This window comes from Protopterus annectens, chromosome 2.part1, assembly GCF_019279795.1.
Source record: "Protopterus annectens isolate FY-2018-M chromosome 2.part1, PAN1.0, whole genome shotgun sequence".
NCBI classification, from domain to species: domain Eukaryota; kingdom Metazoa; phylum Chordata; order Ceratodontiformes; family Protopteridae; genus Protopterus; species Protopterus annectens.
Window position 1 is genome coordinate 931,347,233 of NC_056729.1, and position 26,873 is coordinate 931,374,105.

The window sequence follows — 26,873 nt, forward strand, 5'->3', positions numbered from 1 at the left end:
CAGAAGGAGTTGCATTGTATCTTTGTGGATTTAGAGAAAGCGTATGACAGGGTGCCTAGAGGGGAGTTGTGGTATTGTATGAGGAAGTCGGGAGTGTCAGAGTGGTACAGGATATGTACGAGGGTAGTGTGACATTGGTGAGGTCTGCGGTGGGAGTGACGGATGCGTTTAAGGTGGAAGTGGGTTTACATCAAGGATCCTCTCTGAGCCCTTTCTTATTTGCAATGGTGATGGACAGGTTGACAGACGAGATCAGACAGGAGTCCCCGTGGACTATGATGTTTGCAGCTGACATTGTGATATTTAGTGAGAGTAGGGAACAGGTGTAGGAGACCCTGGAGAGATGGAGATATGCTCTAGAGAGAAGAGGAATGAAGGTCAGTAGGACTAAGACAAAATATATGTGTGTGAATGAGAGGGAGGATAGAGGAATGGTGGTGATGCAGGGAGTAGAGGTGGTGAAGGTGGATGAATTTAAATACTTGGTATCAACAGTTCTGAGTAATGGTGAGTGTGGAAGAGTGGTGAAGAAGAGAGCACAGGCAGGATGGATTGGGTGGAGAAGAATGTCAGGAGTGATTTGTGACAGACGAGTACCAGTAAGAGTGAAAGGGAAGGTCTGCAAGAGGGTAGCAAGGCCAGCTATGTTATATGGGTTGGAGAAAGGTGGCATTCACAAAAAGACAGGAGTCACAGCTGGACGTGGCAAAGTTAAAGTTGTTTAGATTTGCACTGGATGTGACGAGGGTGGACAGGATTAGGAATAAGTATATTAGAGGGTCAGCCTAGGTTGGAAGGTTTGGAGATCAAGCCAGAAAGGCAAGTTTAAGTTGGTTTGGACATGTGCTGAGGAGGGATGCAGAGTATATTGGGAAAAAGATGCTAAGGATGAAGCTGCCAGGTAGCAAGAAAAGAGGAAGGGCTAAGATAAGGTTTATGGATGTGGTGAGAAGGACATGCAGATGGTTAGTGTGACAGAGCAAGATGTAGAGGAAAGGAAGAAATGGAAACAGATGATCCGCTGTGGCGACCCCTAACTGGAGCTGCCGAAAGAAGAAGATATATATGTGTGTGTGTGTATATATATGTGCGTAAGGTCAGAGTCCGTGGCCTCACCGAGGTCCACTCGGTCCTTATTGGAAGTCCACATGGGTAGAATAATGAGGAGCTTCGTTTATCCTCTGATCCAGATAGGGGTCTTGCCAGCCCACTCTCCCACAGGAGAGTGTAGCTCACTTTTTTTTTCTTCAACCGATTTCTCCTTTTCCGATCCATCCACTGGGTTTGGAGTACTCTGATCTGAGGATGACTTTAGTCATGGGGTCGGCGTGACGGTACCTGCTTTCTCAATGCTGGCAGCTGCGTGGAGCATGTCTGATCCGGGCCGCTATCGCAGCCGGAGCTTGGGTGTCGGATTCGAGGGAGTGGAACTTTTTTTTATCATCTCTGCCTTTGTCAGGCCAAGTTCCCTCACTCGGAGCAGTGTCCACTTCTGGCCCGTCTCCAATTCTCTTGTCGGACCCAGGGAGACCAGCTTCCTTATTGGTTCCACAGAAGGTTCATTCTCCCTCGGCGTTCAACCTGGTAGAAAGAGTTCTCTCCGTTGGATCAAGACACCTGACTGTCCCCTCGGACTCAGCCCTGACCCCCTCGACTCTGGGTCTAAATTAGAACATTTAAGTTTAAAAACTTCGAATGTTCTAATATCTTCCCGCTATTCAGCAAAAGCTGAAAACATCGAACATACAGAACAGCAAATTTTTTCCTTGGGGAAAAAATTAGCTGTTCCAAAACACATACACACAACACGAGCACACCAAACAAACAGCAATCCACACACATACACCTAAAATCTTACACCTAACCCTCCACTAAACTATATATATATATATATATATATATATATATATATATATATATATATATGTGTGTGTGTGTGTGTGTGTGTGTGTGTGTATATATATATATATATATATATATATATATATATATATACACACCTCTAACTATCCACATAACCTTAACCCAAACCCTAACCCTAAGGTCCGTCACTATTGCACACTCACCTCACCCGCGCCCTACCCCTTACTCATCTACCCCACCCTAACCCCTCACGTCCACACAATCGCACACATACCTAACCCGCGCCCTAACCTTAACTAACCTAACCTGTGCTCAATCACACACTTACCTGCACCCGACCCGTAACTTTCCACCACAGCTCTGAAAATACAGAAGCAACAGAAATGGACAATCGAATTCTTTCCCTAGGAAAAAATTTGGTTTTCTGTAGCTTCAATATTTTCAGCTTGGGCTGAATAGGGGTTGATATTAAAACATTCGAAGTTTTGAAACTTCGATGTTCTAATGTAGACCTTTGACTCTTTCTATGATTCCCGTCATTTTACCAGAGGGGACAGCCTGTGCTTGAGGAGCCCCGGACGGTTCCCCCTTAAGAACAAGTGGCTTGCGATTTCCACCTGGAGATCCCAACCCGGAGATATGCCTCGCAAGCATACATGTAAGAGGTTGCGCGACTCCCTCCCTTAGGATGCAGACTTGGATGATGGGGAAGGTTTCCCCAGGTCACCTTCCGAGGTTGTCCCCTTTGGAGACATCATGGAAATCATTCGCCAGTGGGCAGGTTGGTCTGCCCCCAAACCTTCTTCTGATGAGTCCGTCTTCCTGGAGACCTTTGGCACTGCCCCATCTACTTCTGGGTTTCTCCCTCTCGCTCATCCCTTTTTAGACCTGGTCACCTCGCGGGCATGGAAGGAGACGGACACCATGGACCAATTCCCAAAATGCCTGACAAGATCTTGAGTCCACCTTCGGATAGGCCAGCATGGAACAAGGGTTCCACCATAGAGCCATGGTGGTAGCAGCAGCCACAAAGAAGGAACTAGCCCATGAGAGTTCTATGGTCATCCTCCTTACAGATAGTTGCGGATGATGTACCACTTTGGGAAGTGGGTTTACCTTTCAGCTACCTTTTCCATTAGGGCCCTGAACTACCTGGCCCACGTCTTGAGTCTCCAACGTGACCTGGTCAAGGAGATGGCGAAGTCTCCCCCTAAGTCCATGTTGCAGGAGCACAATGACTTGTTCTCCGCAAGGATGGCCACTTTGAAAGCGGTCTCCAACACGTCCATGTGAGTCCTTTCTCATGCTACTGAAGGAGCGGCTAGGGCGGCTGGGTCCGGCATGTCCATGAGGTGCAGTGCCTGGCTCAGACTATGTTAATTCTTGGAGCCTTTCAAAGCGTCCGTTGCCAGTGCCCCCTGTGACTGCTCTATTTTTTTTTGGTAAGACCGTCAAAAGAGACTTTAGTCCAGAGTGAAAGGGATGAGAAGACACTGTCTGCTGTTGGGATCCGCTTCTCGAACCCTCAAAGGTCCTTTTCCCAGAATTAGAGAGGGCAAAAGAAGATGTGGTTCCGGAAGTCACAGTATTCCCGGGACACTCAGGGCTCCTCTTCTTCCCCCAGAGGCAGAGGGGGACAGCATGGACGCCGGCCCAGAGGCAGAGGGGGTCCGAGGAACTTTGTATTTCGAAAACCTTTCTCGGACAGACCCGGGCAGCAACCCTGAGGGGTGGCCCCACTGCTCTACTCTGGAAGCAGTCTAGGGACAATTGTTCTTGCACCTGGCGGCATGAGAGTCCATAACATCAGACCTCTGGGTGCTTTAGATCTTATCCAGAGGATACTCTATGCCCTTTGTGGGTCCTCCCAAATCTCCCGAACACCTCCTGGACGTACCACCCACACAAAGGGAGGCAGCAGCACAGGAAATTTCCAGGTTGCTATTAAAATCAGCCATCTAAATCGTCCCCACAGATGAGTCCGGATCGGGCTTCTACTCCAGGTTCTTTTTGATGTCAAAGAAAACGGGGGACTTGAGGCCCATTCATTTGTTAAAGAGAAGTGGTCATGCTACAGTCCATCATGCTGTGCCTGCAAGGGAGTGAGTGGATGTGCTTGTTAGACCTCCAGTATGCTTACTATCACATAAAAATGCACAGAAGCTCCAGCAGGTTCCTCTGCTTCTGGCTAGGAGTCAATCATTACCGGTTTCGAGCCCTACTCTTTGGTCTCACCACAGCCCCCAGGGTGTTCACCAAAGTGATGGCGGTGGTAGCGGCTCACCTGAGGCTTCAGGGGATTCAGGTCTATCCCATACCTGGACAATTGACTCCTCACTGCTCCCACCAGGCATCTACTCTCTCAAACCAGGTATTATTTCTAGAGCCTTGCCATGCATTTGGGGATCACAATCAACGCATCCAAATCACTCTTAGATCCTGTACTGGTGATAGACTGCATTGGTGCAAGGATAGATACTTTATAGTGCAAAATCTTCCTGACCTCGGAGAGAATACAAAACCTGAGGATGCATGTCTCCCTAATCTGCCATTCTCAGCTTCCAATGGTGGAATCAGTGTTGAGGGCTTTAGGTTCAATGGCGGCGACCATAACGCTTCTCCCGTGTACCTGGTTACATATGAGAATTCTACAGTGGATACTAGCTGTATAATGGTCCCTGTTGGAACTTCCAAGGTCGTATCCATTACAACTCACTCGAGTCTGTCGGTCGTCCCTCATATGGTGGACGTGTTCTCCGGACATTTTGGAGGGAAGACCCTTAGTTCCAGCCCCTGCCCAAGTCACAGTGACCACGGACGCCTCCCAACTCTGCTGGGGGAAGGGCATTGTTTGGCAGGACAATCCAAGGCCTGTGGTCCTATGTTGAGACCAGCTTGCACATAAACATTCTAGATGTCCTTTTAGTGTCGCAGGCCCTTCATGCCTTTCTTTCTCTGGGAACCATTGCAATTCAGTCATACAACATTTTAGTGGTCTGGTGTATCAACAGACAGGGAGGGACCAGATCTTACCCCCTTTGTCACGAGGCCATGAGAGTGTGGGAATGGGCTATCTCCACCGGTCGCTTTCTCATTGCAACGCACATTCCGGGATGGTCCAATGTCCTAGTGGAAAGGCTAAGTTGGACTATTCTGATACCTTACGAGTGGTCTCTGTATCTTTCAGTAGCTGAACAGATCTTCCACGAGTGGGATCAACCTTGCTGCGGTCTCTTTGCATCTCCTTCCATCGCGAAGTGCATCGAGTTTGTTGTTCTGAACCCCCTGCCAGGGGAGTTCCCCAGAGATGCTCTAGTACATATTTGGCCTCTCAGTCTTCTGTATGCTTACTCTCCAGTACCTCTTTTTTCGAGGTTTCTGCAGAAAGCTTGTTGACTGAGCAAAGTGATCTTCATTGCCCAGTTTTGGCCTCGCCAGGTATGGTTTCCCTTCCTTTGGTCTCACCTTTGTGGCTCCGCCTTGGATCTTGGGTCCCATTCAGGGTCTGATTTCACAGCCTTTGGGGGTTCTTCATCTGAATTTTAACAGTTTGAAGCTCGCAGCTTTGGCTGCTCCAGTTCCCTTGATTGCTAGGATTCGTGGATTATCCTCCTCAGTTAGGTCTATTTTGGTGGCTGCTCATAAGTCTTTGACCAGGAAGGTTTATCGCAGTAAGTGGAAAGGTTTTTCCCTTTGGGCCTCTCAAAGGAGTTTAGACCCCTTCACGGCTCCTGTTTCCACATTCTTGATTTTCTAGCTGATATTTTTCAACACAAAGCTAGTTCTTCTACTGTCAAGGTTAAGTTGGCTGCCATTTCTCATTTTCATGTGGGTGAGAATTCTGCCTCTCTAGCCTCCTCCAGACTGTGTAAAGCCTTTATTAAAGGCACCTTTTTGTTACACCCCCCACTGGCCAAGGATCCCTTTCCCCCATGGGACCTTACTACGGTTCTTCAAGCTTTGGTCGTTCCACCTTTTGAACCTGCTGCTACAGCAGATCTGAAATATTTATCTTGGAAAACAGCTTTTCTGGTGGCTATTACCACTGCCAAAAGGGTTTCAGAACTGTAGGCCTTGTCCATCAAAGTTCCTTCTGTAAACCTTTTTTGGAGAACCTATCTCCAATGTCACTATTGCTAGATGGATTGTTTCATGCATCCTTCAGGTCTGTAAGGACAGAGGCATGTTTCCTCCGGGTCAGGTGAGAGCTCATTCCAATAGATCGATGGCTACGTTTGCAGCCTTTTGGTCTAGAGTTTCTTTTGATGATATTTGTTCTGCAGCTACTTGGTCGTCATCTCATACATTTGTTTCTCATTACAAATTGGATTTGACTTCCAGAAGGAGAGCATCCTTTCGTTTGCTCCAGGATATCCTTCCATGAGGGCCTCCCAGGAGATTAGTAGCTGGGGACTCTGTCCCACAGGTTGAAGACCAAATGAAGTAAACTACTTCAGATAAAGAAGTTATGCACTCACCATAACGTTCCAGCTGAGTAGTTCTACTTCATTTGTCTTCAACCATCCCTCCCTCCTTCCCCTGGACCTTGGCATATGTACAGCCTACGGGCTGCAGTTATAGGTCACAAGTATTTTTTCAGGTCGGATTATCAGTATAAGGTTCAGCAAACTCGATCTGGGGGTTGGAACGTAGTGGAGGTGTATTATGGGTAAGGGGAGGAGCTTGTAGCTCTGAGCAGATGCTAGTAAAGTTGCCGGCTCAGATCCAATATGGATCCAGTGTCCCACGGGTTGAAGACAAATGGAGTAGAACTACTCAGATGGAATGTTATGGTGAGTACATAACTTCTTTATTCTTTCTAAGGAAATCCGTAAAAGATCTCATGAACAGACATGGTCCTCTACGTCCTTCTGGAGCCACCCCTATAACAAGCTAAAAAGTTGGATCTGAGTGCTTCGGATAAGAGGTCAAGATCCACCAAGTCACCCTAGATCCATTCTCCTCAGTTACTGCCAGAGTCGATTACTGCTTGGCTCCCATCACCTTTTTTGGAGCAGTCTCCCCACCACCTCTCAAGACCCTTATCTGTGACGTCTTCCAGGAGCCTATTCAAAGCAGATGTGGACGGGATGATGAGAAAGTTCCTCAGGATGTAGATACAAATGGGAGTTCCTCCAGCTCCGACCACATTGGGTACAGAGGCCCATATTAGTACTACACCTCTGTTGTAAGCTCCTCCTCCAATCTGACCCCCAGTTTTGGAGCCATTGGATCTGAATGCCCTGGAGTCGTCTGCCTTGGATCTGAAGATGTTGGCATCTTCAACTCTGGTGGTGTCCCTGAGATATCCAGCCCTGAGCACTTTGGAGCTAGATGACTCTGAGCCATAGCATTGTTGCAAACTCCAGGGTGTTAGATTCAACTCTGAAGTTGTCTGAGCCATCTCTGTCCCTTGGAGCTTTGGTGCTAGACAGCTCAGCTTCAACTCTCTCCTTGGGTAGGTTGCCGGTGTGGCTTCGGGTGCCAACAGTCTGTAAGCCTATCTTGTCAGATCCATCGGCTTCTGTTTCTCCCAAACATTGTGCCTTTGAGGTACTGGAGAGAGTCTTCTCTATTCTTAGAGTTAAGACATCTCTAATAAACTTGGCTCTGACTCACCACTCCCATTCAATTTTGCATCCAGAGCCTCAGTCATCAATTCCACTGGGACAGCCAGCCAGAATCAGTTTCCAGGCCACCCAGAAGGGTATCATTATCTCTTCCAATACCTCCCAGAGCACCCCACTGGGGAGGTCCCCAAGTGTAAAAGGAGGCACTTTGACTGCTCACAAGAGTCTGTCACTGAGGACACCGACTTTGATGAAGGGGAAAGGTCCCCCAGATCACCACCCAATGATGTCTTCTTTGGAGACATCTTAGAACTCCTAATACAAAGTAGTGGTTGGTCCCCCGATAATCCTTCCCAAGAAAAGTTTGTGTTCCTGAAGGCCTTCAGAGCTTGGCCCATCTTACCGTTTGGGTGACTCCGCTGCTGATGCATTCCTAGATTTAGTCTCTCAATCTGCATGGAAGGAGCCAGTTGCAACTGAGCCAGTCCATCAGAGACCAGACAGGATCTTGGCACCACCTAAGCATAGACCACCCTGGAGTAAAGGAGTACCCAGTGATGCTGTGGTCATAGCAGCAGCTACTAAAAAGGAACTGGTAGAACAATGTTCCTGTGTCCACCCCTTAGCTAGGAGTCTAGGGCGCTGAACAGGTTTGGGAAGCGTTTCTGTGCTTCTGAATTATTTGGCATTTTACGAGACTCCGGAGGGATTTGATTAAAGAACTTTCCAAATCCCCTCTCTGGGACCATATCCTCTGAGGTAGAGAGTACTATTTCCTCACAGTTGGCTACCCTTCAGTCTATTTCAAACTAATCCATGAGGCTTATCTCACACGTGTCTGAAGGTACCTCACTATTTGTGGGTTCAGGCATTTCCATCAGAAGACATGCCTGGATGTACTTGTGTGACTTTGTAGAACCTTTCGTCAGTACTCCCTTTGATGGAACATCCTTATTTGTCCCCAGAGTTGGACTCGCACTCTAGGTGTGAGTAGGAACGAGGCAGACAGAAAATGTGGTTTAAAAAAATCACAGGATCCCCTTCCAAGATCCATGCGGAGACAGTTCCTCAGGGGTTGAGGTGGAAACTCAAATGGAAAGATGCAGTCTGTATGGTAGAGGTGGTCTGCATAACCAGGGGTCCCAGGGATGTTTTCTCTGATAGATGCTTTCAGCTCTTCTTGTGTTTTCATAGAATGTCCACTTTTTGCCTCATATTTTTAGTCTTTTCCTCATGAAATTTGGGTTTTTCTGACAAAATCACGGAGGATTTAAGTCAGTAAATCATGACAAGGGATTGGAGTTTCAGACTTCATATCCTTCAGGAAATGCATGCTAATGTAAAACTTGAATTTAGCAGCTTTTTTAAGTTTACAAGAGCAATATTTAAAATCTGCTCCTATTTTGGACATACTTCTGGGGTTTATCCAGATTTCTTAAACTAAATGGTTGAGAGGTATGCCTGCATTAATTATTTGTATTTCAGTAGTTATTTAAAGGTAGGTTTTTGTCTCTTGCTACTACTATGTAGATCAGTCACTGTATGTAGAACACTGCTTACATTAGCTTATTTATTGATGTATTTCTATTAGAGTTTATACAGTTCTAGATTATAATAATTGTATGTAGTGTATTGTCATTAAACTTGCATTATTTGCTTTTGTTTAAGTGACATCTGGGCCCTTGGATGTGTCCTTTATGAGATATGCACACTCAAACATGCAGTAAGTAGTGCAGTGATTTATTTATTTCTTTATTTTTTTTACAGAAAAAAAAGTCATGTTCTTTGTCTGACAGTATATGCACTAATGAGAACAGGGTTATTCTGACTTTAAAGCTGAAAAGTTTTACATTTCAAAATGTAACTAAATTGTAGACATACAGGAATGAAGCTGAGCAGGCCAAGCATATACTGCATTGATGTTTTTGGTCATCTTCTTTGTCCTGACCATAATTCTTGTTTGGCAGCAGCTCATGGCAGTTCTTACTATTAGTCATATAGACATCTACTTTGCTGTAATATTGTGTTATAATAACAAAATATTGCTTTGATTGACTTTCCTCCTTCACTTTTTTTTAAGACCAGTTCAGGTCTGTCCCACATTTTTTTTCTTTGCTGTTGTGTCTGTGCATCTGTTTGTAGTAACTCATTTAGTACTACACATTTCCAGAAATGTGTGCCCTAGTAGTGTTTCTGCCTTCTTACATCACTTTAAAATCAGGAAGCACATCTCCAAAATGCTTTGCTCTATTCTTTTCAAGGAGTGCACAATGACACTTCTGCATACAATCTCTTTTCAAGGAGTGTGCAGGGGCACTTCTGCATACACTTTTTTTTAGAATGAGCTCTTAAGCAAAGGCAGTGGATGCCCTGCATCGTATTTTAATTAGAAAAAAATTATTTTAATGCTATGTTTGTGGCATAACATTTAAAACATTTGAAAATCCCTAAGCCGCATAGATACATCTCCTGCCGCAATCTCTCCAATTTTAACCCTGAAACATGTAAAACCCTTGTATCTAAAGTAAATTGGTACTTCCTTACCCAGCTCCCACTAAGTGAAACTGTCCCAACCTTTCAACATAACTTTCCTTGATAGCTTAAACTCTACAGCACCACTTAGAAAAATAAGGATAAAGGCAAATATAGCCCCCTAGCTCTCAAAAACTACTCGTATCCTTATGAAAGCCAGAGACCGAGCCTGGAAAATATGGCTACAATCTAAAGGTCCTGCCCACCTGCAAAGATACAAAGAAATCAGGTTAAATAACTCCTCAATAAAGACAAAAATAATTTCTATCACAACCTTCCTTCCACTCTAAAATTTGACCCTAAACAAATTTGGAATGCAGTAAACCAAATACTGCATCCTGGTAATCCTACCTCACCCAGCCCATGCCCTGACAAATTACCAGTAGAAACTGCCAACACCGTCAACACTTACTTCTTAGAATCTATAGCCAAACTATTTAATCCCAACCTCTCTAGCACTACTTCTCCAAGCTGCCATGAAACAACTTCTACTGCAAACTCTGCTAAGACTTTCTTCCTCAAACCTGTTCCCACCTCCTACATAAAAACTTTGCTCTCTAGGCTAAAACCATACTCTGTATCCACTGGCAACTTCTCATCTTAATTTCTTCAGAATGCTGCTCAGTCTCTTGCCCTGCCTATAGCCATCATTATTAATTGCTCTATCATTGAATCTCAAGCCCCATCTATCTGGAAACAATTCTATACCATACCCATTCACAAAGGAGGTAACTCCTCTGAAATCTCAAATTTCAGACCTATTGCTATTCTGTCCCCTCTCTCTAAAGTCTTGGAGAAATGCATACACACACACCACCTCTTACAGGAAGAACTACTCAGTCCTACACAGCAAGCATTTCAACCAAAACATAGCACTACTGCTTCCCTTCTCTCCTTCCTTAACACTATTTCTTTAGCCAGAGATGGTCCCAAACTTATCTCCTGTCTATTTCTTGATCTCTCAAAGGCCTTTGATACTGTTTCTCACTCTGTGCTACTTAAGAAACTCATTGACCTAATTTTCTCTTCTGACACTGTACCTTGTTTCTCTAGTTACCTCACAGACAGACTGCAGTCAGTCAGATAGCACTCTGCACTATCTACTGCTCTTCCAATAAAAATGGGTGTTTGTCAATGATCCATTTTTGGCCCACTACTTTTTAATATCTTTACCAACTTCATACCTCCTGTCCACATTCCTCCATTGTCCAGTAAGCCGATGACTCCACAGTCATAACCATAGCTAAATCCCCTTCTGAACTCTTAATTGCTACCCATTCTTCCTTTATTTCAGTAGAGACATGACTCTCCAACAATCAGCTCATCCTTAACCCCCTGCAAAAAAAGAAAACCACTACTCTTTCTCCCGAAAACAGCTAACCGTATCAAAACTTCCTGTTCTCTAATGTCACTAAACAGTACCCCTCTAGCAGTAGAATCAAGTACAAAATTCCTAGGTGTTACCATTGATGACCAGCTGAAATTCAACCATCATATTAATAATTGCGTCAAGAAAACTCATCAGAAACTAGGACTCCTATATAGAAACAATAATTTTGTCTCCCATGAAGCTAGAATCAGACTTGCTCATGCTTACCTTCTGCCATGCTTAACATACTCGTCCCAAAGTCTTACTAATCTAAACTCTTCTCTACTATCAAAGCTTGAGTCAACATGCCACAATATAACTAGATTTGCAGCTCAGCAAACATATAAATCCCACCACTGTGTATCTCTGAAACATTTAAACTGGCTAGAACTACCCCACCTACTTCAGCTCACACAGCTCCAAACCATACACTCAGTTTTGTATCAGCCATCCTACTGTCCTGCCCCTTGTCCTCACTAATATCTCACTACTCCCCAGTAAGAAATCTCAGAAGTTCATCCCATGATCTATTAGATATTTATAAACCCAAAACTAAATCAGGTCAAAACGTATACAGCTACCACCCTTTGATAGCTTGGAACAAGCTCCCTCTTGAAATTAGAAATCTGAAGAATCCCAAACAATTTAAGTTGGCCATAAAAAAATATTTCAAACTACTATGGATGTGCCATCCTCTCATCCTTCCTGATTATAACCATCCAACTGGCACACACCTTTCCACCACTACCTCCTTTTCTTGCTCCTCTCTTTCCCTCCTCCCATCTATTCATCTCTACACTTTCCTTTATCCTACTCCTTCCCTCTTTCTTATTCCTAATATCCCTACACTTCCCTTTCCTTTATTCTCTGAAATTAACCTCTTAAGACATCATTACGGCTTCTGCTTTTCTTTTCTGTTGTCTGTTTTCTTTTTACTTTGTGTTGTTCAAGGAGAGAGTTTATAGTCAAGAATTACCATATTTAAGATTTTTTTCTTTTTGAATGTATAACTTTAACTTTGCATTGTTAATATTATAGTACATAGTATTTAGTCGCTTACCTGTTTGTATAACTTTAGCTTATTATAATTGTATTTTGGAGCTTTTCTCCCCGGGACTCTGCTGAAAAAGGGCTCTGGCTCAGTCAGACATTCCCAGTTAACAAATGTAAAATAAATAAATTCCAGTTGTATGCACAGTTGCATCGCATTTTAGATTAGCTGTTCTGACAGAACTAGTAACAGAAAACTGATGCAAGATCAGCGGACAAACAGGTATGAGTAGTGCGGAACAGGACGCAGCTCGTGCGGATACGGAAGGTAGCAAGTGCAGGAACAGCAGTGAATCACAGGAACAGCACTGAAGCAGCAACAACGTAGGCAGCAGTTGTAATACACAATTTCTTTAATACGACCACCATAGGACAAACCAAAAAATCCACAAAATGAAAAGACAGTTAAGCGCTTTCGATTGGTACAACCAATCTTCCTCAGAACTAATACCTTTAGAAATCATTACATCTTTTATACGTAACAGTAGAAACACTTATCAAAAGAGCGCCAAATCTCTTAAAGCCACAGCATCCTGTTAATACAAATGATCTTAAATAACTACACTATTAAAAAATCCTACACATATAAAAATAAAATTACTTCCACATAACTATAGTATACATTGTTGGTCTGACATACAAAATACTAAACATATTGCAAGTCTCATGTACCAATGATTGCACAGAAAAAATCTTTTCTATAAGAAACAAAAACCTATCTAGTTTGTACATAAAAACTCTAATAAAAATTACACTCCCAATACTTCACTAATATGTGAATAATAATAATAATAATCATATAATTAATCAATACACTATTAATTCATCTACATCTAATAAATATATTATCATGATAGTTTCTAAAACCTTATAAAAAATATATATATTTTAATTAAAAACTGTAGTAAAAGCTGTTCATTGAATCTCACCTAATATGCTGATATTGTGTTAATCAACAAGGAAAGGTTTGATGCTAATGTGGTCGTTAAGACCAGGACATCTAGTTGCGTCAGTTTTTATTTGCCATATACTTTCCTTGAGGGCTAATTCATTTTTCCAATTACCTTCCTGCCCATAAATTTGGTCAATAATGGCAAATGTAAACACATGGTTATCCCCTTTTTTAGACACATGCCTGTATAACGCATTAGTAGTATCATGTTTGCTAATCTTATAGTAATGTTCATATATTCGTTTTTTGATACTTCTCTCAGTTTTTCCAATGTAATAAGCCGTACATGCTGTACAGCAAGCAAGATAAACCACTCTTTTACTATTGCAGTTTCCTCTTTTACATTTGATCACAGTTTTGTTCATGTCAGCTAAGACAATTTTATCTACTTCATTTATGTAGCGACACTGGCGGCAGTTACCACATTTAGTACTCCTCGAGTACTTATCTTTCCCTAACTTCAACCCATCTGAACGCTCCAGGAGTCTTTTAATATTGGGTGCCACCTTGTATACAATCTTGGGTTTGTTGCCTAACTTAGTATCTAAGCCATTGGAGTTAATGACATCCCAGTGTCTATACAAAATTTCCTTAATAAAATTTACATATGGGTTATAAATAAGCACACAAACTCTCTGAAAATTATCAGTCATTTCGTTAGCCCTAATATTGTTTAAGCCGTTGATATCACCAAGTAACGGCTTGTATTTGTTACACCATTCAGTAGTAACAAAATGAGAAATTTTCTTGATCATTCTCATCGGATATCCCCTCTTATGGAACATATTGCACAATGCATCCACATCTTCCTTCATAACAACCTCTGTGGAGGACATTCGTGCTATTCTGATGCATTGTCCCTTAATAATGTTTCTAAACATATAAAGGCGGGTGGTTGCTATTATAGGCTATAAAATCATTGGAGTATGTAGGCTTTCTAAAGATTCTGGAAGCAAATCCTTCATCTGTATGCCATATAAACGTATCTAAATATGCAATCTCCTTAGTGCTATAATTGTAAGTGAATTTGAGAAATTCAGTAGTACCATTAAGGGATTCAACAAACTCATGTATCTCATCCTCAGACCCCTTCCATAATATGAATAGATCATCCAGAAATCGGGCATAGTATTCCACCTTCTCATAGTATTTGCTCTTAAATAAAAATTCGGTTTCCCATTCTAACATGACCATGTTTGCAAATATGGGGGCACAAGATGCCCCCATGGCCACCCCGATCCTCTGTCTAAAGAGCTCACCCTGAAACATAATGTAATTGTGTTCCAACACCAGAGACATAAGTTCAGTGAGCAAACAGATCTTATCCCAGGAAAACCCCGAATATTTTCTAAGACTGTTAGAAAAAAATTCTAACCCCACATCCTTGGGTATACTGGTGAATAGATCTACCACATCAATGGTAATAAATATATACTCCTTGTTCCATTTATCCGGTGTGAGGATGCTGTGGCTTTAAGAGATTTGGCGCTCTTTTGATAAGTGTTTCTACTGTTACGTATAAAAGATGTAATGATTTCTAAAGGTATTAGTTCTGAGGAAGATTGGTTGTACCAATCGAAAGCGCTTAACTGTCTTTTCATTTTGTGGATTTTTTGGTTTGTCCTATGGTGGTCGTATTAAAGAAATTGTGTATTACAACTGCTGCCTACGTTGTTGCTGCTTCAGTGCTGTTCCTGTGATTCACTGCTGTTCCTGCACTTGCTACCTTCCGTATCCGCACGAGCTGCGTCCTGTTCCGCACTACTCATACCTGTTTGTCCGCTGATCTTGCATCAGTTTTCTGTTACTAGTTTTGACATGGCTGGAAGTGTGGAGGGGTCGCCTGCTTCATTGTCGGGTATGGAAGTTTGTGCACTGCGAGCCGAAGTTTCGGCACTACAAAATGACATATCTAAACTCACTGCCCTAGTTATGGAACTATTTACGGAGCACAAACAATCTGCTGAGAGCAAGGTAAATGCAAATATGCGTGAGCAACGCAATTCTCATTCCGTTGTGTGTTCAGCTATCAGTGATAGAACCAGTAAAGTTTGTGGAACATTATCTAAACCGAAAGATTCTGTCAATATTAGTGAGGGATTAAATGGCAACCGAACATCTGAACGCGATTGTATTATTGTACAAGACCTTTTTATCGATCCACATATTCACGATACCCCAGAGCGTGTTTTTCCGGTTCTGTTACAGGACTCTGTGGTTCTTGACCATATTGAACAAATTGATATGCCCATTCCATCCAAAGCTCGGATGCAGGACAATGCATGTAGATCCACCCATTGTGACTTTCAGTTGGGTAGGAATAAGAATTTTTTATGCCATTCGGCAGACAATGACCGTACCTTTGACTTTAGTTTTAATAAAAGTAAACACGAGACATATGGTGCTAGGCCTAAAGAAAAAAGAACTACTAAAAGATATGGCAATACAAGACGGACTGGACATAATGATAGTGGCAATGTGTTTTTGCAAGGTAACAGCCCAGTGCTACGAAAAGAGACTGTTTCTAGAAAAGGACTGGATGTGCAAGGGCACAAACAAAAGCAGAATTTATGTAATGTTAATCAGAATTTATGTAATGTTAATCGTAACTCTAACTCGTCTATTGCCTTAATGGACCAGTTTTTATCTGATGATTACGTTTTTGAATCTAATATGAATGTGGACAACAATGAAAATTTCAATATGCATGATTTTAAACATAACAGCATTAAAGACATGATATATGATTTTGGGAAAAAGTTGGCTGCATATAAAAACACCAAAATGGATTTAGCTTATTTATCTAAATGCCTTGATACTAGGATAGTTCCTAAGGGTATTAGATTCTTTAAGCTCCCTTTGGGTATACATCATAGCAAGGAAGTTAAAAGGGAATTTAATGAATTATTTGATAAATTTGGCTTTGCATACATTCAAATGCTCATTAAATTCAATGATGAAAAACTTAGTTATTTGACTCATGAAGTTGAATGTATGAATGACACCATTATCAGGCATTCTGAATTCAGCAATTGGAAGGACTTGTATAATAAACAGTTCAGAGACGCACAAGACAAGACGAAAGTGATTTTTGATAGAAAGAACAGGAAATTAATAAGGGACAAAGAAAGTTATGATATTAATAGAGCATACATTTGGCCTTCTGATAGGAGGCATGAAGGTAGAGAAAGAGTCTATAGTATCCATGATAGACCAAGAAGTGTTAAAGGTGATGAGAATTTTCGGGGGGGGGAGATACTACCCAGCACCCAAACTAAGGAACCACAACAACAGATGGAATTAGCCAACAGACCAGGTGCACAGAATGAGCTATCTGACTATAGACAGGGGGACATTGAATGTTATATTCATTCTATTCATTCTATTATTTTTAGTATAAAGAAACACAGTGAACAACTTAGTGTTCTGTCGAATAATATGGTGCATAAACATCTAGAACACTTACCCCCACTAGATAAGGTTGATAATACAAAGGATTCTCACAAGATCATGACTGAACATAATGGATTCTATGTTTATAACTATACTGATATCTCAATTGAGAATGAGTTTGTAAGCTTGATCAGCAAAGGAATGAAATTTATACCTACTTCTGATTTTAATCTTATAGATACAATTAAGGAAGTGAAATTGTATTGCAGAAGGCTTAACTTGGCTCTTCATTTTGATAATAGTACAGTTGATAATGTTAGTGACCATGCTATCCTTAAGAAACGAAGCACTTTTATACCCCCCAACAACCAGTCTGTTCTTAGCTATGAACGGATAGTGAGTAAAGACATATATTGGTTTTTTTCTAATTACAAGAAGAATAGTATTAAAAAGAGTCTAGGCCTCGATAATCTCACACGGGAGGAAAGAACATGTTTGAACAGTTTAATATGTAATAAAGACCTACGTATAATGAAGCCGGATAAAGGAGGCGGTATTGTGGTTTGTTACACGACTGACTATAATTCTAAAATGCATAATTGGCTGTATGATTCTGGAAACTATGAAGTTACATCCCACAATCAAATCAATATAGGTTATAAAAGGATCGATTTGATTATTGAAGAATATATGATAGACAACAGGATAAGTGATGATATTTACAAGTTCATTAGAAATGACTATCCAGTAGTGGCCAAAATTATTGGCATACCGAAAATTCATAAATCCATCATTGACCCGCCGTATAGACCTATAGTGTCAGGACCTAAATCTAAAACTTACAATATAGGAGTCCTGATTGATACCTGGTTGAAACATATATATAAAGTAGTGCCCCATATCATGAAAGATTCTTGGCAGTTTTTACAAAACCTTACACCGGACAAATGGAACAAGGAGTATATATTTATTACCATTGATGTGGTAGATCTATTCACCAGTATACCCAAGGATGTGGGGTTAGAATTTTTTTCTAACAGTCTTAGAAAATATTCGGGGTTTTCCTGGGATAAGATCTGTTTGCTCACTGAACTTATGTCTCTGGTGTTGGAACACAATTACATTATGTTTCAGGGTGAGCTCTTTAGACAGAGGATCGGGGTGGCCATGGGGGCATCTTGTGCCCCCATATTTGCAAACATGGTCATGTTAGAATGGGAAACCGAATTTTTATTTAAGAGCAAATACTATGAGAAGGTGGAATACTATGCCCGATTTCTGGATGATCTATTCATATTATGGAAGGGGTCTGAGGATGAGATACATGAGTTTGTTGAATCCCTTAATGGTACTACTGAATTTCTCAAATTCACTTACAATTATAGCACTAAGGAGATTGCATATTTAGATACGTTTATATGGCATACAGATGAAGGATTTGCTTCCAGAATCTTTAGAAAGCCTACATACTCCAATGATTTTATAGCCTATAATAGCAACCACCCGCCTTATATGTTTAGAAACATTATTAAGGGACAATGCATCAGAATAGCACGAATGTCCTCCACAGAGGTTGTTATGAAGGAAGATGTGGATGCATTGTGCAATATGTTCCATAAGAGGGGATATCCGATGAGAATGATCAAGAAAATTTCTCATTTTGTTACTACTGAATGGTGTAACAAATACAAGCCGTTACTTGGTGATATCAACGGCTTAAACAATATTAGGGCTAACGAAATGACTGATAATTTTCAGAGAGTTTGTGTGCTTATTTATAACCCATATGTAAATTTTATTAAGGAAATTTTGTATAGACACTGGGATGTCATTAACTCCAATGGCTTAGATACTAAGTTAGGCAACAAACCCAAGATTGTATACAAGGTGGCACCCAATATTAAAAGACTCCTGGAACGTTCAGATGGGTTGAAGTTAGGGAAAGATAAGTACGCTCGAGGGAGTACTAAATGTGGTAACTGCCGCCAGTGTCGCTACATAAATGAAGTAGATAAAATTGTCTTAGCTGACATGAACAAAACTGTGATCAAATGTAAAAGAGGAAACTGCAATAGTAAAAGAGTGGTTTATCTTGCTTGCTGTACAGCATGTACGGCTTATTACATTGGAAAAACTGAGAGAAGTATCAAAAAACGAATATATGAACATTACTATAAGATTAGCAAACATGATACTACTAATGCGTTATACAGGCATGTGTCTAAAAAAGGGGATAACCATGTGTTTACATTTGCCATTATTGACCAAATTTATGGGCAGGAAGGTAATTGGAAAAATGAATTAGCCCTCAAGGAAAGTATATGGCAAATAAAAACTGACGCAACTAGATGTCCTGGTCTTAACGACCACATTAGCATCAAACCTTTCCTTGTTGATTAACACAATATCAGCATATTAGGTGAGATTCAATGAACAGCTTTTACTACAGTTTTAAATTAAAATATATATATTTTTTATAAGGTTTTAGAAACTATCATGATAATATATTTTTTAGATGTAGATGAATTAATAGTGTAATGATTAATTATATGATTATTATTATTATTATTATTCACATATTAGTGAAGTATTGGGAGTGTATTTTTTATTAGAGTTTTTATGTACAAACTAGATAGGTTTTTGTTTCTTATAGAAAAGATTTTTTCTGTGCAATCATTGGTACATGAGACTTGCAATATGTTTAGTATTTTGTATGTCAGACCAACAATGTATTCTATAGTTATGCGGAAGTAATTTTATTTCTATATGTGTAGGATTTTTTAATAGTGTAGTTATTTAAGATTATTTGTATTAACAGGATGCTGTGGCTTTAAGAGATTTGGCGCTCTTTTGATAAGTGTTTCTACTGTTACGTATAAAAGATGTAATGATTTCTAAAGGTATTAGTTCTGAGGAAGATTGGTTGTACCAATCGAAAGCGCTTAACTGTCTTTTCATTTTGTGGATTTTTTGGTTTGTCCTATGGTGGTCGTATTAAAGAAATTGTGTATTACAACTGCTGCCTACGTTGTTGCTGCTTCAGTGCTGTTCCTGTGATTCACTGCTGTTCCTGCACTTGCTACCTTCCGTATCCGCACGAGCTGCGTCCTGTTCCGCACTACTCATACCTGTTCTGACAGAACCATACTTTGAAAAGAACTGCTAACTGTACTTAAGTTTAAAGTGAATAGTATGAAATTTTTCATTTTTTTTCAGATTTTAATGAGCATTCTGACTTGCATATGGATCTACCTTAAAATTATCATATCTTTCTATTGTTTTCAGCTTTTCTTTTTTAAGTGCTTAGGAAGATGTTTGGTGATAACTTCATCATATGTTGTACATCGCATGCAAATATGTATAAAGTGAAATTACTGTATTTTGAATTGGTGAATGCATGGGTTTTTTGCAGTACTATTCAGAAATTTCCTGAAAAATTTTTGTTTGATTTTTGTAGACTTTCTTTATCATATCACCATGGCATTAGGTTGAAATACAGCACCAACACAGCCTTTTTGCTTGTTATATAACTACAGCAAACTAAATCATTGCAAGTTGGTAGGTGCACTCTTGGATGTTTTGAAAGCTTTTGACAACTGGGTTGAGGTCATGGATGGCCACAGATTGTTTCCTACTGCCAAGAAACATTTCTGTAGCTGTTTAAGTCACTACAGAGTAATAGTTTGATGGAATAGGGCTGTCTCTCTTTTCTAGTTCCATAGGGCTGTTGGAAGCCTGCTTCTCCTTACTGTATTTGTAAAGTGTGTGCTTGATCATTGTGAACATCCACTGCTTATTCACCGAGTAGGTAATGTTACTGTGTTTTAGCTAACCATGCTGTTTGTGCCTCACTGATTCATGGTTGCAGTCAAGTTTCAGTTTTTATAAATGTGACTTTACACAGTGGGGTTTGATGTAAATGTACTCTTTCAAGAATATCTTGATGAACATCATAGAAATATACTACACTAATGACCTTTGGTATTTTAAGTCTAGCTGTTTAACCTAATCCAATTACATCCCCTAGTAACGTGCTTCTTAATTGTGTGTGTGTGTGTGGGGGGGTAGCTAATGTTTGTTAGGAGGTTGGTAAAAAGTTATTGGGGGGTATGTTACATTTGTTGGCCTCTGTAAGAGACATGGGGACCAGCCCGGGGCTAATTTTATGATTACCATCCAATGGTCAAGGTTATCTTTGAATAGGGTTAGGGATGAACTCTGCTTCACATGAATGGGGAGCCTATTCCAGAGCACATGGATCCTTTGAGTCACATATGTCTCTCCAGCATGATGTCCTCCTATATCACTGTTGCAGTATTCTGCACCATAGGGATCTATTGCTAAGGTTAACCCAACGTCCGGCCAGTATGCCAAAGCCTTTAAATTTTGTATGTGTTGCATGTCACACGTATGCTTCCTGTACAGGACATGGGGCATAAAGGTGATGTATGGAAACAGTTGCCCTGAACAACTTTGCTGCCAGTCTGAATGCCATACCTTTTTTTCTTACTTACTGTTTGATTTTTTTTATTACATTGGAGTTAATGTCATTCAATAGGGGAGAATGTCAATGTGTGAGGCAGATTCCTCATAAGGATTATCACAACCAGGGTCTCTTTGTTTGGGTGCATCCAACCACAATACTTCCTGTAGTATTTGTAAGATATTTTTGTCTAAGACACTTAGAAGCCGGTTGTCTTCCCTGGCCATTTTTCTGGAGAACCAGTGGCTTAAACCGTTGGATAAGCGTGGTATGGCAGAATCAGTTAATCCTGAGGGTATGTCCATTAAGCAAGAAGAAAAATCTTACCCATACTCTTTTGCTCTAGCCTCCACCGGATGCCTCTGTAGAAGTGTGTAATAGCTGTGTATGCCATCTGGTGTTGATATCAGATTCCTCCACCTTAACTTTTTCGGAGGCTGGCATCGGTCCTTCCTTTTGCATGTCCTCTGAGGATCTGTTCCTGATGTTGAGGTGGAACCATAGTTGGGTTATCTCGAATGACCCTAGGGGGAATCCACAAATTCTGGACAGGGAAGAAGTACCGGGTACTCTGACTGAATCTCGTTAAGGGTTGGAACCTCCACTGTATGTTAGGGTTGACATCCTTACCAAGAAAAAGCAGAAGACCAAGCATTCTTCTGTTCTTCCTAAGGAACCTCAGAGGGAATGGCAGGAGTTTACTCAGGGCCTGTTTGATGCCTTGATGGCCCTGAAGCCTCCCCACTGGGTTTCTGTGCCTACTTCACTTTGGACTTCCACTCCTACTGCAAGGACTAGGGAACCTAATTCCTTGAATTAGAATTTATCTAATGAGAGGGGTCTTTGGCTTATTCTTCTCAGCTGCCTTCTCCCTTGGCTTATGGCTCTGAAGAAGAGGACTGCATTGGCTCTGAGTCTGCTTTGGAGGAGTTGTCTTTTGGAGGCTCAGTAGCCAAGATAATGGAGTACTTTTAATGGGATGCTTCTCAGGTGTCTGATATCCAGAAGAGGTGTTATAAGTTGCTTCAGGTTGATACTCCTAAACCTTCTGCAGTACCTCCTGTGTTGGCTGCTTTGTTGCACACTTTTTTTATAGCTGCCTCTAAGACTGCTGATTCTCAGGCCCCTGTTCCCAAGAAATCTGACAGGCTGTACAAGGTTCCTGAGGATTGTCAATTCCTGTTTTAAATGTCCTTCTGCTGATCCTGCTGTTGTCAGTCTCCTGACAAGCCTTCTAAGCTTTTACCCTCTACTAAGCTCCTGTCATTGGATTAGTTATGGAGAGGATTGGAAAGGAGGTCTATACTGCTGCCACCTTGGGGTTTAGGGCCAGTAATTACCAGACCGCATGACCAGATATGTCCTGGCCATGATTTCCCAGGTTTGTAAGGTTATTTATGACCTCCCATATTCTGAAGGAAATTCCTCTTCTCTATCTGTTTTGGGTTTTTGCAGGCTTAAAGGCATTCAGATGTTTCCTTATTTAGATGACCCGTCGAGTCAATCAACTTCTCCCACTTGCCTGCCACAGGATCTGGAGTTCACCATCTCTCTCCTTCAAAATCTGGGGTTCATTGTCAACTTCCAAAAGTGTGTCCTGACTCCTCCTTGGGATCATGTGTATCTGGACTGCAGCATTTAGACAGTGACAATGTTGCTCTCTTTCAGCTCCAAAGGAATTGCCCTTGACAGCTTTATTTCAGTCTCTTCTTCCTCTGCCTGCCTTCTCACCCAGGGAGTTTCTTTCCTCACTAGGATTCATTGCATGTTCTGTTCCAATTGCCAGGCTGCATATGTGGAAGCTTCATTGGTACCTCAAGTCAGTTTGGCTTCAGCATTGCCATCTTCTTGATTTCAGAGTGCCTCTCCTTCCCTTTTCTTAAGCAGGAATTTGGGCGGTGGATGCAGCAACTACCCTCAACCTAGGCCTGCCTTTTCAGACCATTCATTGATTCAGATATAGGGTGGGAGGCTTCCTGTGGTCACCTGAAAGATTAAGGTCTCTGGTCCTCCCTTCAGAAGTCCGACCATATCAACATCAAAGAGGTGAGAGCTCTGATTATGGCCCTTCAGGCTTTTTACCCCTGCTGTCTCCGGGTGCCCTCAAGGTTTACACAGACAACACCACAGTGATGTGACATGTCATCAAGAAGGGGGACACGAAGTCTTACTTTTGCACTCTGGCTCTCGGTTATCAGCTAACTTTTCAGGCAGTTTGTGCTCTATCAGAGCACAATCTAGTGGCAGACTCTTTGAGCAGGTCCAAAACCCATCTCACAAATGGATGCTTCCCAGAGATGTGTTTCTGGACATTGTCCATCAGTGGGGTATTCCTCGGGTAGATCTTTTCGCTTCCTGTCTGAACAGGCAGCTCCCTCTTTTCTGTTCCATAGTGCTATATCATTTAGTGTGGAAGATGGACATCCTTTATTTTCCTTGGAACTGGATGTTTCTCTATACCGTCACCTCTTCGTCTGCTTCCAAGAGTCCTGCAGAAGATTCAGCTGGACTGCCAGAAAATCTTGATAGTGACTCCCTTTTGGCCATGAGAGCATTGGTTTCCACTCTTATTGCATTTGGCCAGGAGCAGTCACTACAAGTTACCTCACATAGGACAAGGGGTCATTCATTCATGCTGTCTTGGCCACTCTTCAGATGACACTGTGGGTGATAAGGCTTTGATCTCTTTTAGGCACTTCTTTTCTGAGGACATGTTCAGGGTTATATAAGAGGCAAGAAAATCTGCTGCCAGAAAGTCTGGTATGTCCATAGCCAGGACCCTTTTTCAGTGAGGGAATTCTTCTGGTTTTTTACTGTTTGTGAGTTGCTCCATTATGGCTTGGCCTGTTCATTTGTGAAAACTCATTTCTCATCTTTTTCTGCCTGTCTTCCATTGAATCCTCCTTTGGCTTCTTGTTTTGAGGTCAAACAGTTTTTTAAAGGCATCTTACATCTTGGGCCCCCAAGAAAAATTGACTCTGGATCCTTTTGAGTCTGCAGTTTCATCTTCTCTGTAGCACTGTACTTGGAACACTGTCTTGTTGCTTGCACTAATGCTCAGTGGGTTTCGGAGTTTCAGACCCTTATGGCCATTCCTCCTTTTTTGATTTATCACAGAGACAGGGTGTCTCATCACACTAATCTACTTTTATGGCCAAGATTGTTAATGAGTTGTACTTAAATCAAGCAATACAGCTCCCTTATTTTTTTCCTCCTCCACATCTGCTAGTGAGAAGAAGTTGCATAGCTTTGGTTTGCACGGACAGCTCCTGTATTGTTTGGATAAAAGTATGAACATTCATAAATCTTGCCCAGCTTTTTGTTTTTTTTTCATCCCAGGACATGGGTTTAGTTGTTTCTAAGCAAATCATCTGCTCCTGGACATCTAAGGGCATTTCCTTTTGCTATTCTTTTCATGGAAAAAGTCTATCTACTTAAGTAAGAGCTCATTCCACTGAGTCTGTTGCCTATTATGATGCCTTCTTCAAGGGTTTGGACACATATTCCTTCTCTGAACCTGCTACTTGGTCTTCAATGCATAACTTTACTAAGCATTCTAAATTGGGTATGATTTTGCTATGGCCATCCTGCATTGATTGTTGAAGGCTTTTCCCAGTCTTCCACTTCCCACACCTTTTCTTGAGCTTTTGTAATCTCCTTAAGGTGCAGAATACTACACCAGTAATATGGAAGGACATACTACAGTTGTGTGAAATCTTACAGTAGATGTCCTTCTCTTCACTGTTGAAGTATTTGGTCCCTCTCTCCATCCCCCTTTATCTTTTGGGCTTTAATTTGGTTACCCTCCTAGCTGAAGGTCCCCATTTTACATCTGCATTTTTCCCTCTGGATGTGCATGGCCTCCTTTGTCCTATGGAGATTGTTCTCTACTGGGGCAAGTCACTTCTGGGTAACTGCATCCATATGTTACATTTATTGCTCTATGTCCTGTATGGGGAGCATACGTATGATGTTCAGTACATACAGTATTTAATGGCTTTAGTATACTGGCCAGAGGTTTGGGTATCCTTGGCTGGAGATCCCTAGGGTGCAGAATATTGTAACAGTGAAGAGAAGGACATGCTGTGATAAGATTTTACACAACTGTACTTTCTATTTGTGCTGCAAGCAAAGTTCATATCCCTGGACCTAGACTTTCTGGTGATGCTCATTTTGCAGATCTGCCAAAGTCCCATTAGGGCTGTATATAAGGATGCTTTATATGCGAAGCACAGATTGCCTGTCACATCCTGTAGGAGACTTTAGTATAGAGGCAGGGCTCTAAGGTGATCTGTATAGGACACTGTTAATGCCCTTGATTTTCTTGGTGAGGAACCTCTGTGAGCATTTCATTTGTTGCATATGCCTAGTAAAGTACTTGCTGAAGGGGGCTTTGTACTCTGAGTCTGTTAAGAGTTGAGTAGAGTGGTACTATTAACTTCCTTGGACCTGGATGCCATACCCTTACTTAACAGTTGGGCAACATGGAAATATGTTCTTACTACCTTAGCTACACGTTGGTCAAAGGCCAAATTACTGTCTGCATATGTTCCCAGATCTCTAAGTACCAGGTCAGCTGTTAGGGATATCTTATGAAGAAATTTGCCTGAGTAGATGTTTTCCTAAAAGGCACTATAATGCACTTTTTTTGCATTGAGTTTTAATCCATGGATTTGGCACCAGTCATTTGTCTATATTAGACTCTCTTGCAGGATGTTAGTGTCATGAGGGATTTTCCTAATAACTTCCGATTTGTTTGTGAACATGTTGAGCCAGAGCCCTGTGACATTAGCTTTTACCACCAAGAAGCAGATGCTGAACAAGATTGGACTGAGCTCAGAGCCCTGTGGTACTCTACCGGTGTCCAATCTCTCGGTGGAGGTAGTTTCACCAATCCTGATGTCTTGGGGTCCTGTCTGTGAACAAGCCAGCAGTCCAGTGAGTTATGCTGAGATATATGCCTAAGTCATAGAGCTTGTCAACAATGCCCGATTGGGAAATTGTATGGAATGCCTTGACTAGGTCAAGATAAGCAGTATGCACTGTTTTACCCTTGCCCATTGCCTTGTTGACCCTCCCAAAAAAGTCTACCAGGTTAAGTAAGCATGGCTTTCCTTTAAAGCCATCTTGGGTTGGATACAATGTCTGTAGGTTACCAGTGTCATTGTTTATCATTTCTATCATAATTTGTTCCATGAGTTTGCATATTAGACTTGTTAGGCTGATGGATCTATGGTTCCCTGGGTCAGATGATGGTGTACCCTTGTGGACAGGAATGACTGTTACCATCTTACATTCGCTTGGAATATAGCTCATTTCAATGCTGTAGTTGGAGTGCCTCAGGTAGTACTGATTGGTTGTGTTTTTGGCTGTTCAGGAGGGAACAGGAGATGTTGTCAGAACCCACTGAGGTGGAGTTATTGGCTTTAGTGAGTGCTGCCAGCATGGTCCCTGCTAATACTTGGGGGTAGTAGGTTGGAGGGGATTTTACCTAGTAGAGTTGGGGAAGAGTGGGAGGTGAAATTTGAGCTGAATTTACCAGCCAGTAGATTAGTAATTTCAACCTAATTGGTGATGGGAGTGCTGTTCATCACCAGTTCAACACAGTGCTCTGTGATATTTTGAAGGTTCCAGAAAAGCTGAAGAAAGGCTTTCTGATTG

The 26,873-nt window shown here is 41.6% G+C and overlaps 1 protein-coding gene across 1 annotated transcript in view; it reads left to right on the plus strand.

Annotated features, from left to right (window-relative positions):
• NEK1 (NIMA related kinase 1) overlaps positions 1-26,873 on the plus strand; it is a gene marked incomplete in the record, with an annotated part of 3,475,820 nt that overhangs the window by 635,054 nt on the left and 2,813,893 nt on the right. The window contains 1 exon segment of the mRNA XM_044062568.1: positions 9,102-9,156. Coding sequence (XP_043918503.1) covers positions 9,102-9,156 — 55 coding nt within the window.